This window comes from Heterodontus francisci, chromosome 32 (genome assembly GCF_036365525.1).
Source record: "Heterodontus francisci isolate sHetFra1 chromosome 32, sHetFra1.hap1, whole genome shotgun sequence".
Taxonomy (NCBI): domain Eukaryota; kingdom Metazoa; phylum Chordata; class Chondrichthyes; order Heterodontiformes; family Heterodontidae; genus Heterodontus; species Heterodontus francisci.
Window position 1 is genome coordinate 8,485,617 of NC_090402.1, and position 17,085 is coordinate 8,502,701.

Genomic DNA, 17,085 nt, shown 5'->3' on the forward strand with positions numbered 1-17,085 from the left:
GGGGCATCCGAATAAGGCACAAAATATCATCCACACCAGCAACAATTTATTCCAACCGCGACACTCCCACTTCCCTCTCCTTTCTCCCACTATCAATAAATGGCAGAAGATTATATTTTGAAAGATCAAATCCCTAATGATTACTACAAAGAGGCTGTTTGTCAATCCTCAAATAAACAACACATTAATTTAGTACTTGAGCGGGGGATAGAAATATTAAACTTCCAATCTGTGGGGGGAAACAGCACAAGAAAACCAGGCACATCGTACAGATGTGAAGAGTCAAAGCAAAAATCATTAGCAACCCAGAGTTTAAACAGGCACAGAAAAGAGAAGCACAAGAAATAGCTTACGTTCCAGGGAATAGGGATATAATTAAACTGGGAATGCGACTCCTTCAAATAAAAAACAACAACCCTGCAATAGAACTCACCAGACAAGCTAACAACTCCACCCCAAAGTTGCACACAGCTGCTGGGACAGCGTGTGTACATTATCCTGTATCCACCCCCCACCCCCCCCCCTCCCAAACCTCAGGTTTTAGATTTTAATTAATATCAGTAAGCTACCTGGGAAAAACTTCTCATTTAACAAGTCTCCCAAGTGTTGTTATTTTCAGAACTGCTACATTCAAACTGCCTGATGCCGCCCCATGTGAGGTGCTGGAGAGGGTCTACCCTGGGTCTGTCTCTGGGTCTGTGCTGTAAGCTGTCACCCTCACTCCTAGCTGTGTGCACTGACTGTCTCTCACTCCCTCCCCTGCTCTCCCTCTTTTTCCTCTCTATTCCTACCAAGGCCTCAGAATAAACCTGTACAAATTTACTCTTACACCAGGTAAGCAGTAGGGAGAAGAAACTGGATGAACAAGTCCTCACCTGGACAGCTCTAGTGAAAAAAACTCCTGCATCTGAGGCCAGTTTCTTCACGTTAAAATCCATCCTTCCTCCTGCTCGCTACCTCCCTCAATAACTGACTGGCAAAACCACACATACAACCTAGTAGGCAAACCCATCCATCTCAGCAACCATCAGCAGGCATTGGCTCTTAAACAGGCAATGCTTCTCCTGCACTCTGAAACAGACAGGGCTGCCCTTCAATTGTCTTTGCCCCATCAGCTGGGCACGGGATGCACAGCCTGTGCCAACTATGTCTCTTGTATCAGATCAGTTTCTTAAAGATGCAGGGTCAGCAATTGTTGCTGAGAGAGATTAACATAAAACACACACAAAATCAGCTGTCTCATCCAGATCATCAGCAATCAACAACACTGCCTCTTAAACAGGCAACTCCAATCTCCAGCTCCTTTTCCCTCTACAGGCAACTGCAGATGATAGAATGGGGCCCAGAATTTAAATGGACAGCTCTTTTAAAAAAATTATTGATTATTCCAATGCGTAAAAGCTTCAAGAAAAGATAAGGTTGTTTTAAAAAGCCTGAATATTCAGCAAAGTTTGGTGATTAGTGATTGTCTTAGATGATGAGAGCAGGTCAGAGTCTGCTGAGGTGGGGGGTCATCTTGCGATGTGGCCTGTTAGTTAAATTTGATCCTGTACCTTTCAGCTTAAAAATATTTCACCCTGTAACTTGCTGGAAGTGTGACCTGATAACGGCACAGTAAAGGCAACAGGGCATCTGGGACTCAGTAAATGAGGGGCCCGACAACCTATCTCCTGAAACAATGAGATTAAAGGATTGAGAAAGAAACAGAGGATTGAGGAGGAGCGTGAATTAGTGAGAGGGAATTCAATGTCAAATCAGGTACAGAAAGAGAACTAAAGAGAGGGAAAGAAATGTAGCATAGAGAGAGAAAAAAAGATAGAAAAGAAAAGAAAGCACAAAATTTAAAAGCTGATGATATTTAAATCTCCAATAATTCACCACTTGATGGAATGAGACTCCACACTTTCTGGGCTAGAGAGATTGATCAGCTATCATTAATAATTATCATGTCATTAAATGGATACTTGCACTGTTAATTGCTAGTCTTAACTCTCTGTGGCACATTTAATGGACAAGTAATGTGCAAATCAGTAACTTCATGAAACTCTGGGGGAGGTTGAGGATGACATGCTGTTTTCGCCAACAGCGGAGATCCAGCAGCAACTTGTAGGTATTTGCAATTCTCGGGGTATCTCTTTACCACAAGTCGCTGGTCGATTTGCACGTTAATCACAACATGCATCAAGCACACACCATGAGTTCTTCCTCGGATTCCAGCCCAGTGTGTTTTCATAACCGTAGGTGCGATAAGAGAACCAATTAAAGAAAGTGTAACTCATAAAATAATTTTATACACATTCGGAGTCATGCACATTAGGGGTGTTATTAAATCATCTCCGAGTGATTCCTTCCTAAGGGTGCAACATAGATTTTAAACTTTGGTCTGTTGCCAACAAGGCAATCTTCGAAATTATCAATAGCGCTGAGGAATATTCTAATAGAATAAAATTCACTGAATCAGCTCAAAGGTTCAATATTTTGAATGATTTTGTAAAGCCAGGAGTTGGGAGGCGGGGGGGTGGGGGGGGGGGGGGTGGTAAAAAGGAACTCAAATTTAGAAATATACCAAAGCACTTCAGCTACCTTTGATGTGCGACCGGTATGGTTCTGTGTGCAAACACAGTGGCCATGATACACACAGGAAGTGTGACAAACAACAACAAGATGAATGAGTCTTTAATCTGCTTTCTTTGCAGTTTTAAAAATTAATTTTCAGGACATCGCTGGCAAGGCTGAAATGATTTGTCCAGCCCAGTTGCCCCTTGAGAAGGTGGTGGTGAGCTGCCTTCTTGAACCGCTGCAGTCCGTGTGGGGTAGGTACACCCACAGTGCTGTTAGGAAGGGAGTTCCAGAATTTTGACCCAGTGACAGTGAAGGAATGGCGATATAGTTCCAAGTCAGGATGGTGTGTGGCTTGGAGGGGAACTTGCAGGTGGTGGTGTTCCAATGCATTTGCTGCCCTTGTCCTTCTAGGTGGGTTTGGAAGGTGCTGCCAAAGGAGATTTGGTGAGTTGCTACAGTGAATCAGTTGAGGGAGGTACATTGGTCAGAACACAGTAATCTTCTTTAAACAGTGCCATGGGATGGTTCCTAAAGCACCACAATGGGAGGAAGCCTTACTTTAATATCTCATTTGAAGGATCACACTTTTGGCAATAGATCACTCACCCAGTACTGACCTTCTGACAGTGCAGCACTCCCTCAGTGCTGACCCTCCAACGGTGCAGCACCCCCTCAGTACTGACCCTCCAACGGTGCAGCACTCCCTCAGTACTGACCCTCTGACAGTGCAGCATACCCTCAGTACTGACCATCCGACAGTGCAGCGCTCCCTCAGTACTGACCCTCTGACAGTGCAGCATACCCTCAGTACTGACCATCCGACAGTGCAGCGCTCCCTCAGTACTGACCCTCTGACAGTGCAGCACTCCCTCAGTACTGACCCTCCAACGGTGCAGCACTCCCTCAGTACTGACCCTCCAACGGTGCAGCACTCCCTCAGGTCTGACCCTCCAACAGTGCAGCACTGCCTCAGTACTGATCCTTCGACAGTGCAGCACTCCCACAGTACTGACCCTCTGACAGTCGAGCACTCACTCAGTACTGACCCTCCGACTGTGCAGCACTCCCTCAGTACTGACCCTCTGACAGTGCAGCATACCCTCAGTACTGACCCTCCGACAGTGCAGCGCTCCCTCAGTACTGACTCTCTGACAGTGCAGCACCCCCTCAGTACTGACCCTCTGACAGTGCAGCACTCCCTCAGTACTGACCCTCCAATGGTGCAGCACTGCCTCAGTACTGACCCTCCGACTGTGCAGCACTCCCACAGTACTGATCCTCCGACAGTGCAGCACTCCCACAGTACTGACCCTCTGACAGTCGAGCACTCACTCAGTACTGACCCTCCGACTGTGCAGCATACCCTCAGTACTGACCCTCCGACAGTGCAGCGCTCCCTCAGTACTGACCCTCCAACAGTGCAGCACTCCCTCAGTAGTGACTCTCCGACAGTGCCGCGCTCCCTCAGTACTAACTCTCTGACAGTGCAGCACCCCCTCAGTACTGACCCTCTGACAGTGCAGCACTCCCTCAGTACTGACCCTCCAACGGTGCAGCACTCCCACAGTACTGACCCTCTGACAGTGCAGCGCTCCCTCAGTGCTGACTCTCCGACAGTGCAGCAACCCTCAGTACTGACCCTCTGACAGTGCAGCACCCCCTCAGTACTGACCCTCCGACAGTGCAGCACTCCCTCAGTACTGACCCTCTGACAGTGCAGCACTCCCTCAGTGCTGACTCTCCGACAGTGCAGCAACCCTCAGTACTGACCCTCCGACAGTGCAGCACTCCCACAGTACTGACCCTCTGACAGTGCAGCACTCCCTCAGTACTGACCCTCTGACAGTGCAGCACTCCCTCAGTACTGACCCTCTGACAGTGCAGCACTCCCTCAGTACTGACCCTCTGACAGTGCAGCACTCCCTCAGTACTGACCCTCTGACAGTGCAGCACTCCCTCAGTTTCCCAGTGGAGACAGTTTCTCCTTATTCACTCTATAAAAACCCTTAATGATTTTGAACTGCTCTATCAAATCACCTTTTAACCTTTTCTACTCAAAGAACCATCCCAGCGTCTCTAGTTTCTCCAAATAACTGAGGTTCCTCATCCCTGATAGCCTGCCAGTAGCTCTCCTCCGTGTCCCCTCCAATGCCTTAACATTCTTCCATTGTTGTTTTTCTCATTTGACGTGACTCCTTTTGCCAGGGCACCTTCTCCCCATAGTGGTGTTAGGGCACAAGCCTTTCAGTGTCTCCGTGACTGCTTCCAATGTTGCCCTGTGAACAGTTGGGAAGAATTGGATTCCACAAGATCTGATTGACTCTTCTAATGTCTCCCATATCTGAGGGGTCAACCAGCTCCCTCTAGCAGTGAGGCAGAGAATTGACAGTTCACTCACTGATCTAAACCAAGGATAGGATTGCAAGTCAGTGGTGGTGGAGCCCAGCGCACTGTCACCCAGAGGGCTTTTTAGTCCGACAGAATTATTGATTATTTCTATAAATAAGCTTAGTTTCCCGGAAAATGCTTTCTCACAGTGAAACAGTTCACGTTCTAGAACACTAGGGAAATAGAGTTAAGCAGTCAGACACGTACCTGAAAGACAAAACGGGGGCAGGCAAAGTGTCAGGAAGGGGAAAACCAATGATCACTGACTAGATCAGGAATAGCTGGTGCCTTCCTCTTCAAGATTGCATCACAGGATCTTTAACATCCACCTGACAGAATAGACAAGGTCGCGATTTGATATTTCATCTGAAAAACAGTAACTCTGCCAGTGCTCCAGTCTCAGGAGTGGGACTTGAACCCCACAATGTTCTGCTCTACCCACAGAGTCACAACCAACTCATTCAAACTGTTACAGCTATGGGCAGTTCAAAAGGATAATTGTTTAAAATGCCATTGATTTTTCTTTTTTTGCAGAGGTCACCGGGATGATGGTAGACATTGTCTACTTGGAATTCCAGTAAGGATTTGATAAAGTTTCTCACAAGAGGATGAGAGGAAAGGATATGGAAGCACAGAATGTGAATGGGATGATTGATAAAGTGTGATTGGTTGCTTTATCAAGTACAGATGTTAGCATGATGGATGGCTATGGGTTCGAGAGGTCTATTTAGAATCATAGAATCTTACTGCACAGAAGGAGGCCATTGGGTCCATCGAGCCTGTGATGGCTCTTTAAAAGAGCTGTCCAATTCAGGCCCACACCCCAGCTTTTTCCCCCCATCAAGCAAATTAATTCTCTTCAAGCAATGAGTGTGTGTGGTTGTCTTAACAAAAGCTGGAGGGTTCATTTTAAAACCTAAAGAAAAGTGAATATTTTAAGAGTGAGGTTTCTAGGTTTCCCACGTCACTAACTTTGACGTTCTGAGCTGATCTGTATTGTCATTGATTTCGTTTGGGTTTGTGTGCGGGGGTGGGGGGGGGGGGGGGGGCCAAGTGAGCGTTTATTTACATTTCTGACACTTCAGTGCAGAATTGGCACCTTTCTCTTCAAAGGCTAGTGATGCTTATTTGTCCCCAGTGTGTTTCAGAACAGCTGTTAAAACATTCAGAAAATAAAACCTTTCCAGTAATAATTCTATATTCTGAAGATGGAATTTCTCTCCTCCTGCTCGACCGTAGCCATTTTGACTTGGTGAGAGGCAAGAAATGTGTAACGTCCAATTTTTGTCCTCCCGAGCTGGCCCTGGTCTGGAGAGTGAAGGCAACAAGGGACCAACATGAGTAGTCTCTAATGATTATTGAGCCTTGTAGTGATACACCCTTCCCAGGAGATTACATGGCTGTGGGGGGGAGGAAGTGTCTGGTCACAATGCTCCAGTCAGGAGTTTGGGGGCCAGCTTGATGGACCAACTGGTCTCTTCCTGTCCATCAATTTTATACAAGCTCGCAATAAAACACCTAAATTCTGGGATGAAGAGGCAGCCAATTGAGCTGTAACGATTCTAGAGAGGTCCCAGCCACAGAAGAACAAGGACAAACTAACACCAGCAGGAAACAGAGGGAGCAGGTAACATGACAGCAATTATTTAATCAGTTGATACCCAGGGTAATTCACTGCTGACAGGGGTGATGCACAGCCCCAACCAGCACAGACCATTCGATCAGAATATAAAGAGACTGCTCCTCAGCATTCAATCTCACCAATCAGCAAATCACTTCTGTTCCCTCTCCTCATTCAGTTGCAGTAAGACTTTTAGGTTTCAAAGCATAATCAAAAGTCACAGCGCTCTGTAAACCTGGCAGTGATTCAGTCTGGGTGGGGCGGGGGGGGGGGGTGAAAGGAGGGATGATGGTGGAGGCTAGTCAAAGTTACCAAAAAGACGCAAAATCAAGTCATATTCTATTTGTTAAATGACATCATAAATGTTGGAGCTTTTCCATTTTGCTTTGTTTGAAGACTGTGTCTGCTGAGCGCGTGCATTCGTACTGGCAAGCTGGCAAAAAATGATCGCACATACTGATGACATCCACAATCGCTCTACGCATGCTCTGCGTTGTCAGGAGTCACTTTGTTGCTTGATTCACTCTGCGGCCTCTCTCCTCTCGCACCAGCACCTGTTAGGACACAGGCAGCAGAGTTTTGGATGAGCTCAATGGGAGGCCGTCCAGGGGAGTGTTGAAATAGTTGAGTCTAGAGGTTAACAAAGGCATGGATGAGGGTTTCAGCCCCAGATGATCTGAGGCAGGGTTGGAGTCAGATATCTGGACAGGCAGCTGGTATTTTGTTGGACCCATCAGAAGTTCACCTGACAAAAAGGTATCTGTGCAAGCTTCCTGCTAGCAATGAATGTGTAATGTGCAAGAATCCTCACTCTGAGGTGTTTCCTAGTTCATGGTACCCATGTCATTTGCAAGACACAAGGGGCTCTCTCAGGTGGGTGTCAAAGATCCTATGATACTATTTCGAAGAAGAGCAGGGGAGTTCTCCCCAGTGTCCGGTCAATATTTATCCCTCAATCAAGATCACTGAAACAGATTATCTGGTTTTTTATCACATTGCTTCTTGGGGGAGCTTGCTGTGTGCAAATTGGTTTCCATGTTTCCTACATTTCAACAGTGACTACACTTCAAAAGTAAAGCTGTAAAGTATATTGAAACATCCTGAGGTGGTGAAAAGTGCAACAGAAATGCAAGATTTTTGTTTTTAGATCAGATTCATTGTGACCAGTGCACCAGAATGCATTAGAATAATAACAGGAAAGGAATGGAAAAACCCTTTAATTAATCGGATTTAGCATTTACATTTTCAAATACTATACAATTTATTAAATCAGTTATTTGCACAGAGTGAATCCATTATACGTGATGCCTGAGTTTTCATATTTTACAAATGTATTGAACTCTCAAGTCCTGGACCCATAACCCTCTGGCTCAGAGGCGAGGGTGCAACTAAACTGAGCTAAACAGACACCTTATCCATCACCAGACCCTGTAGATTATTACATTCCTAAGGTTGAATGAAAGTATATTACAATTCATATAGTTCAAAGAGGTTTCTATGGGAATGTTATTACAAATTACATGGTTCTATTGGGGCACGGGATATGTGGTGGTTCTATTGGGGTGTGGGACATGTGGTGGTTTTATAGGGGTGTGGGACATGTGGTTGTTCTATTGGGGTGTGGGACATGTGGTACTGCTACTAGGGTGCGGGATAGGTGGTTTTTCTACTGGGGCGCGAGATAGGTGGTGGTTCTACTGGGGTGTGGGATACGTGATGGTTCCATTGGGGTGTGGGATACGTGATGGTTCCATTGGGGTGTGGGATACGTGATGGTTCTACTGGGGCGTGGGATATGTGGTGGTTCTATTAGGATGTGGAATATGTGATGGTTTTTATTAGGGTGTGGGATATGTGGTGGTTCTATTAGGGTGTCGGATATGTGGTGGTTCTATTAGGGTGTCGGATATGTGATGGTTTTTATTGGGGTGTGGGATATGTGGTGGTTCTACTGGGGTGCAGGATAGGTGCTGGTTCTACTGGGGCGTGGGATATGTGGTGGTTCTATTGGGGTGCAGGATAGGTGCTGGTTCTACTGGGGCGTGGGATATGTGGTGGTTCTATTAGGATGTGGAATATGTGATGGTTTTTATTAGGGTGTCGGATATGTAATGGTTTTTATTAGGGTGTGGGATATGTGGTGGTTCTATTAGGGTGTCGGATATGTGGTGGTTCTATTAGGGTGTCGGATATGTGGTGGTTCTATTAGGGTGTGGGATATGTGGTGGTTCTATTAGGGTGTCGGATATGTGGTGGTTCTATTAGGGTGTGGGATATGTGATGGTTTTTATTGGGGTGTCGGATATGTAATGGTTTTTATTAGGGTGTGGGATATGTGGTGGTTCTATTAGGGTGTGGGATATGTGATGGTTCTATTAGGGTGTGGGATATGTGGTGGTTCTATTAGGGTGTGGGATATGTGGTGGTTCTATTAGGGTGTGGGATATGTGGTGGTTCTATTAGGGTGTGGGATATGTGATGGTTCTATTAGGGTGTGGGATATGTGGTGGTTCTATTAGGGTGTCGGATATGTGGTGGTTCTATTAGGGTGTGGGATATGTGGTGGTTCTATTAGGGTGTCGGATATGTGGTGGTTCTATTAGGGTGTGGGATATGTGATGGTTTTTATTGGGGTGTGGGATATGTGGTGGTTCTACTGGAGTGTGGAATATGTGGTGGTTCTGTTAGGGTGTGGGATATGTAACATGCTACAAATTCAAGATCCTGCTTACCTATCAATTTGCAATGTTGATGGAAGGGTCCTCACCAGAACATTAACCTGGCTATCCAGGTGACGGTGAACTTCCAGCATTTTATACTTTTTGTGAGTGCTAGATCTGACACTTTAAGCTTGCTAACTGACTGACTGACTGAACACTACCCACACCATCCAACCTCTCCATTAGCCGATTGCAGCTTTCTTACTCTGTAATGTAATTTCCCCCCCTGTGATTGCATTAAACTCATAGGGACCAGACTAATAGAGGGAAAGGTAGAGACAGCTGGAAAACAGACACTGAAAGTGCACTGAGATGGTATCTCAGTTTACCCTGGATTGAGCATAATGATCAGATCCATTTACTGAATCCATCTGTAAACTGAATGGGCTCAGCCAGCCTAAGATACCATCGGTATGACTCCACTGTGAGGCTTGAATATAAACAGGGCAGCTCTGACCATTAACCCCTTGCACTCTCTCCCTAATCCAAGTGAGTTTATTCAACGGATTCTATAACCAGAGTTCAAACATTCACTCCCAATACAAGTGTAACAGGACTTTCAGCTTCTCCGTACAGCCAGTTCACTCCTGGTGTAGAGCTGCCACTTGTCCACTTTTGCACCACTCTACTAGTTAAACCAGGCTCTCCAGAATCTTAGGCTGATGCAGCAAAGCAGGCAGCCATTCGGCCCATCGTGCCTGTGCCGGCTCTTTGAAAGAGCTATCCAATTAATCCCACTCCCCTGCACATTCCCCATGGCCCTGCAAATTTTTCCTTTTCAAGTATTTATCCAGTTCCCTTTTGAAAGTTACTACTGAATCTGCTTCCACCGCCCTTTCAGGCAGCGCGTTCCAGACCATCATAACATGTTACGTAAAATAAATTCTCATCTGGTTCTTTTGCCGATGCAGAAGTGTTAAAATGGGGACCCCAGGTCAGGTTCTGCAAGTCCTTGCCTGTGCTGGTCACTATGAGACAGTTTTGCGTGAAGACCCCAAACTGCTCCCCTCAGAAGTCCCACTTTCAAACATTAGGTGTGAATTGCCACCACTTCTGCATCAAGCTACATAGAGGCATTCTGTTATTAAGGTTTCCAATCAATCGTCAGCACATGTCAAAAAGCTGGAGCCTGATCCCAGATCCCATCTCATCACTTGACTAAGTCTGCCCACCTGCCCTGCTAGTCCAGTACTGGGTTTGACATTAGTTAGGAACTCTGCCCTGGTACAGAGTTACTCACGGCATCAGCGAGGACCCAGAGAAGCTCCCTTTCACCACTGATGTCAATGAGGCACTGAGTATGGTCGGCCACACGTTTAACCCTATGATGGCCAGAATGCCACTTTTAGACAAGCTTGGAGTTGTGTTGAGAGAGTTGACAAGTGTGACTCCACTGGTTCTGGGTTCCAGATTTATTCTATACAGCATTATCATTCTTTATACACGTTATGGAGGAGTAAATAGGTGTTGATGCTTGCTTGTCTCCTAGCAGTTAAGGCAGCCTATCATGCAGAGGCTGGGCAGCTGATGTGGATTTTCTCTCAATGTTAATTTCAAAATCACTCCAACGCCACAATATCGGAGCCAGCTTTACACCAAGGGTTTGTGTACTAATTGCACAGCATTTCTGGCTAGCTATGCCTGGTCTTCATGCTGCACACGAGCCTCATCTCACCCCATTGACTAAGTTACATATCCTCCCCTTGGGTACCACCCCCTCCCACCACCCACCCACCCAGCCCCCCTCATCAAACCCCGTGACTTTCCATCAAGTCACTGACTACACTCAGTTACAGGAGCAGTGGCCTCCCCCTACTCTCTCCTTGTCTAAAAATCCGAGCTCGCGCCCGATCGTCCTCCTTCCTCCCCCGTCTGGTATCCTACACCGCGTGGTCTTCCACCCACTGGCACAGTCGCTTGGCGTATTTGTCAGGGTTGACTGTAGAGAAGGATTGTCCCCTGTACCGGATGCATTTCCACAGGTGCTCCACCTTCTTACGGAAGCCGTAGACGGTGAAGATGTCAATGATGCCCACAAAATAGCGGGTCTGCGCCCCGTCGATGACATGCAGAGAGTTCCTATAGTTGGGCAGCAGCCGGCGATTCTGGGTTGCTGTGTCCACCAGCTCCAGCTCTGACCCGCTGCTGCCCGCCGAGGCCAGGGTTGCCCCAGGGATCTCCTTGACGTGGCACTCGTCCGTACCACTCACCGTCTCAGACACCAGCACCGCCGAGTCCTCTTCCACCAGTCCTGGAACCGGGGTCCCCACAGAGGCACTGGGGCTTCCCCCGCTGATCATCGACCTGCGAGAGAGACAGAGAAAAGGAAGAACTTGCATTTCTATAGTGCCTTTCTCCACCCTCAGGGCGTCCCAAAGTGTTTTACAGCCAATGAGGTACTTTTTGAAGTATAGCCCCTGTTGTATTGCAGGGAAATGTGACCAGGTTGAGCACAGCAAGATTCCACAAATAGCAATAGGATAATGACAAAATAAGCTGTTTTTAGTCATGTTAATTCAGGGACAAATATTGGCCCCAGGACACAGGGCAGAGGAGAGAATTCTTGCAAAATAGTGGCCATAGAATCTTTTATATCCACCCAAGAGGGCAAACAGGGCCTTGGTTTAATGGCTCACCTGAAAGGCAGCACCTCTGACAGTGTAGCACTCCCTCAGTACTGCATTGGAGCATCAGCCTCGATTTTGTGCTCAAGTCTCTGGAGTGGGACTTGACCCCACAACCTTCTGACTCTGAGTCAAGTGTGCTCCCCACTGAGCCACAGCTGACACCCAAAGAAAGTGCAGGAACACATCGCCAATTGTTGCCATAGAATCATACAGCATAGCGAAGGTTACTCGACCCATCACTGTGCCGGATCTTGTTAGTTGATACTTTATCAAGAAATGAGGTGTGAGTTGTCCATGACGGATTGGGAAATGTTACTTAAAGGGATGACGGTGGATAGGCAATGGCAAACATTTAAAGAGTGCATGGATGAACTGCAACAATTGTTTATCCCTGTCTGGCGCAAAAGTAAAACAGGAAAGGTAGCCAAACCATGGCTTACAAGGGAAATTAGAGATAGCATTAGATCCAAGGAAGAGGCATAGAAATTTGCCAGAAAAAACAACAGACCTGAGGATTGGGAGCAGTTTAGAATTCAGCAAAGGAGGGCCAAGGGATTGATTAAGAAGGGGAAAATAGAGTACGAGAGCAAGCTTGCCGGGAACATAAAAACTGACTGTAAAAGTTTCTATAGGTATGTGGAGAGAAAAAGATTGGTGAAGACAAATGCAGGTCCCTTACAGTCAGAAACAGGGGAATTTATTACGGGGAATAAAGAAATGGCTGACCAACTAAATGCATACTTTGGTTCTGTCTTCACAAAGGAGGACACAAATATCATACCAGAAATGTTGAGGAACACAGGGTTTAGTGAGAGAGAGGAACTGAAAGAAATCAGTATTAATAGATAAACGGTGTTGGGGAAATTGATGGGATTGAAGGCCGATAAATCCCCACTGCCTGATGGTATGCATCCCAGAATACTTACGGAAGTGGTCCTAGAAATAGTGGTCATCTTCCAAGATTCTACAGACTCTGGAACAGTTCCTACAGACTGGAGGGTAGCTAATGTAACTATTTAAAAAGGGAGGTAGAGAGAAAGCAGGGAATTATAGACCAGCCAGTCTGATGTCAGTAGTGGGGAAAATTCTAGTCCATTATCAAAGATTTTATAGCAGAGTACTTGGAGAACAGTGGTAGAATCGGACAGAGTCAGCATGGATTTACGAAAGGGAAATCATGCTTGACAAATCTACTAGAATTCTTCAAGGATTGATGAGGGGGAGCCAGTGAATATGGTTTAGTTTAGAGATACAGCACTGAAACAGGCCCTTCGGCCCACAGAGTCTGTGCTGACCATCAACCACCCATTTATACTAATCCTACACTAATTCCATATTCCTACCACATCCCCACCTGTCCCTATATATTTCCCACCACCTACCTATACTAGGGGCAATTTATAATGGCCAATTTACCTATCAACCTGCAAGTCTTTTGGCATGTGGGAGGAAACTGGAGCACCCGGAGGAAACCCACGCAGACACAGGGAGAATTTGCAAACTCCGCACAGGCAGTACCCAGAACTGAACCCGGGTCGCTGGAGCTGTGAGGCTGCGGTGCTAACCACTGCGCCACCCTTATTTGGACTTTCAGAAGGCTTTTGACAAAGTCCCACATAAGAGATTAGCATGTAAAATTAAAGCGCATGGGATTGGGGGTAGTGTATTGCGATGGATAGAAAATTGGTTGGCGGATGAGAAACAAAGAGTCGGCATAAATGGGTCTTTTTCTGAATGGCAGGCAGTGACTAGTGTGGTACCGCAGGGATCAGTGCTAGGACCCCAGCTATTCACAATATATATTAATGATTTAGATGAGGGAACTAAATGTAATATCTCCAAATTTGCAGATGACACAAAACTGGGTGGGAGGGTGAGTTGTGTGGAGGATGCAGAGAGGCTTCAGGGTGATTTGGACAAGTTGAGTGAGTGGGCTAATGCATGGCAGATGCAGTATAATGTGGATAAATGTGAGGTTATCCACTTTGGTAGCAAAAACAGGAAGGCAGATTATCTGAATGGCTATAAACTGAGAGAGGGGAATGTGCAGCGAGACCTGGGTGTTCTCATACACCAGTCGCTGAAGGTAAGCATGCAGGTGCAACAGGTGGTAAAAAAGGGAAATGGTATGTTGGCCTTCATAGCGAGAGGATTCGAGTACAGAAGCAAGGATGTCTTGCTGCGATTATACAGGGCCTTGGTGAGGCCACACCTGGAATACTGTGGGCAGTTTTGGTCCGCTTATCTGAGGAAGGATGTTCTTGCTATAGAGGGAGTGCAGCAAAGGTTTACCAGACTGATTCCTGGGATGGCAGGACTGACATATGAGGAGAGATTGAGTCGGTTAGGATTATATTCGCTGGAGTTCAGAAGAGTGAGGGAGGATCTCATAGAAACCTATAAAATTCTAACAGGACTTGACCGGGTAGATGCAGGAAGGATGTTCCCGATGGTCGGGGAGCCCAGAACCAGGGGTCATAGTCTAAGGATACGGGGTAAACCTTTCAGGACTGAGATGAGGAGAAATTTCTTCACCCAGAGAGTGGTGAGCCTGTGGAATTCACTATCACAGAAAGCAGTTGAGGCCAAAATGTTGAATGTTTTCAAAAAGGAGTTAGATATAGCTCTTGGGTGTAAAGGGAGGAAAGGGTATGGGGTGAAAGCCGGAACAGGCTACTGAGTTGGATGATCAGCCATGATCATAATGAATGGCGGAGCAGGTTCGAAGGGCTGAATGGCCTACTCCTGCTCCTATTTTCTATGTTCTTTTGTCTATGTTTCTATGTTTATGTCCAGATTAATTATGGGTTAGCTACAGTGGAAAGCGACCGTGCCCGGGGACCTGCCTGTTCTGGTAAATCTGCTTACTTCTTAGTGCGGAGAATGATGTTGGCAAAGGACCAACTCTGGCGACGTTCGTCAAGATGCAGGGGCTGGTGGGCCACGAGGAGGCTGTAGTCCAGAACGTTCAGTCCTTTTAAATACTCCGTGTCAACACCCACTTGCCGAACAAGCCAGGACCGTTGCTGATCTGGAACAGAGTTTTGAAAATCCAGATCAGCACAGAAAGAACATAAAAAGTATGGAACATGTGTTTGTAGATTCAGGAACTCACAAACTGAGTATAATGGGACTTGTATCTTTTTATTGTTCATTCATGGGATGTGAGCGTCGCTGGTTAGGCCAACATGCATTGCCCATCCCTAATTGCCTTCAAAAAGGTGGTGGTGACCTGCCTTCTTGAACCGCTGCAGTCCATGTGGGGTAGGTATACCCACAGTGCTGTTAGAAAGGGAGTTCCAGGATTTTGACCCAGCGACAGTGCAGGAACGGCGATATAGTTCCAAGTCAGGATGGTGTGTGACTTGGAGGGGAACTTACATGTGGTGGTATTCCCATGCGTCCGCTGCCCATGTTCTTCTAGGTGGTAGAGGTCATGGGTTTGGAAGCTGCTGGTAAAGGAGCCTTGGCAAGTTGGTACAGTGTGTCTTGTAGATGGTACACACTGCTGCCACTGTGTGCCAGTGGTGGAGGGAGTGAATGTTGAAGGTGGTGGATGGGTGCCAAATCAAGCGGGCTGCTTTGTCCTGGATGGTGTCGTGCTTCTTGAGTGTTGTTGGAGCTGCACCCATCCAGGCAAGTGGAGAATATTCCATCACACTCCTGACTTGTGCCTTGTAGATGAGGCTTCGGGGAGCCAGATGGTGAATTACGTGCCGCAGAATTCTCATGCCTCTGACCTGCTCTTGGAGTCACAGCATTTATGTGGCTGGTTCAGTTCAGTTTCTGGTCAATGGGGAGCCCTAGGATGCATCCTTATAAACTCAGAGTGTAATGGGAGGGGGAGGGTCAGTTCTTCATCAGCTAACTCCCATCTCCTCAGTGACAATACTGTATCAGCATCACATCCCGGTGCTCAACTTCAGAAACAGGGGCCTCAGTGGAGGAATTTTAGGGGGTGGGGGAAAGGGATTTAACAATAGGGGAGTGAAAATAGCTGCAGACAGATGTAACATTTGTTATTGGAAGAAGATGAAAACTTATTCTTACCCAGGCAGATCGTGCTCCCCTCAAAATTCAAGTCTTTAAGCACCACGATGACATTGCTGCCCTCGGGGGCGGGGTCTGTCCATCGACTCACCTGGCAACCCTTGATGTCGTACCTGGGGAAAAGAGTAAGGTTACCAAAGATGGACATTCCCGTCACACTCACTGGCCGGAATTTAACGTTGGACAGGAGGCCCACCGGGTCTGAGGAGCCATGCCAGGATTTTTCGCTCCCCAGGCCCTTAATTGGGCTAGGGCGGGACTTCCACCTCCTTGAGGCAGGAAGTCCCGCTTACTGGAGCTGTCAGCCAATCAACGGGCCGGCAGCTCTTCGTCCCAGCAGCGCCACTGGGAGTGGTGGCCACTGCTGGGACTGCACACGGTCATCGGAGGTAGCAGGAACTCAGCTAAGTTTTTAGGGCCTGGCTGGGAACAATCGGAGTGGGAGGCAGCGTTGTGCATTTTGCGTTGGGGCGGTTTGGGCTTCGGGGGGGGGGGGGGGGGGGGGGAAGGGGCAGCCCTCCATGGGGCACAGTGTGCCCAATCAGAAGGGCCCCCCACCAGCCCGCCTGAATTCTTGGGCCTTTGCCGACTGGCCACTGAGGGTAAAATACCCATGGCGGTGGAAGGAGGCCCTTAAGTGGCAGGTAATTGGCCACTCAAGGGCCTTAATTGGCCTGGAGCGGGCGGGCCGTTTCTCGCCACCCTGCGTAAAATTGCAGCGGAGGCAGGAGGGGATCAGGAATAGCCACCCCCCAACCCACCCCCCACCTCCCACTCAATTTCCACCAACCCCCAACCCCAACCCGACCACCAGCCCGCTCGTTGGGGGGCTGTAATATTCCAGGCACAGACTCAGAGCTAGGGAGGAGCAATGGGATATGGGAGAGGACATTAAGAGGCAGCACCTCGGCTTTGTTAAGGCCGTTAAGAAAGCGCTAACGGGATTCTAAGTTTTGTCACGGGGTTGCAGAATTTTAAAGTTGCTTTCATATCTTCACACTTCGTTTGGAGAATAGTGCAAGCATTCTGAGGCTGATTAACAGTTTGACAGGCTGCAACATAAACACTCCTTCCATGACCAAATAACCAACTCTGTACCAGCCAATTGGGTGCTTAG

General features: G+C 47.3%; 2 protein-coding genes across 6 annotated transcripts in view; both read right to left on the reverse strand.

The window, feature by feature from the left end:
* The window catches only part of LOC137347604 (endophilin-B2-like), a 102,060-nt gene extending 101,052 nt beyond the window's left edge, over positions 1 to 1,008 (reverse strand). For all 4 annotated transcript variants that reach the window (XM_068012159.1, XM_068012158.1, XM_068012157.1 and 1 more), the window contains exon 1: positions 876 to 1,008. In XM_068012159.1, the coding sequence (XP_067868260.1) occupies positions 876 to 938 (63 nt within the window). In that variant the 5' untranslated portion in view covers positions 939 to 1,008. The remainder of the gene's footprint in view (positions 1 to 875) is intronic.
* Positions 1,009 to 7,846: 6,838 nt separating this feature from the next.
* The window catches only part of pip5kl1 (phosphatidylinositol-4-phosphate 5-kinase-like 1), a 67,690-nt gene continuing 58,451 nt past the window's right edge, over positions 7,847 to 17,085 (reverse strand). For both annotated transcript variants that reach the window (XM_068012162.1, XM_068012161.1), the window contains exons 9-11: positions 15,969 to 16,081; positions 14,787 to 14,949; positions 7,847 to 11,595 (exon numbers count right to left, since the gene is read on the reverse strand). In XM_068012162.1, the coding sequence (XP_067868263.1) occupies positions 11,172 to 11,595; positions 14,787 to 14,949; positions 15,969 to 16,081 (700 nt within the window). In that variant the 3' untranslated portion in view covers positions 7,847 to 11,171. The remainder of the gene's footprint in view (positions 11,596 to 14,786; positions 14,950 to 15,968; positions 16,082 to 17,085) is intronic.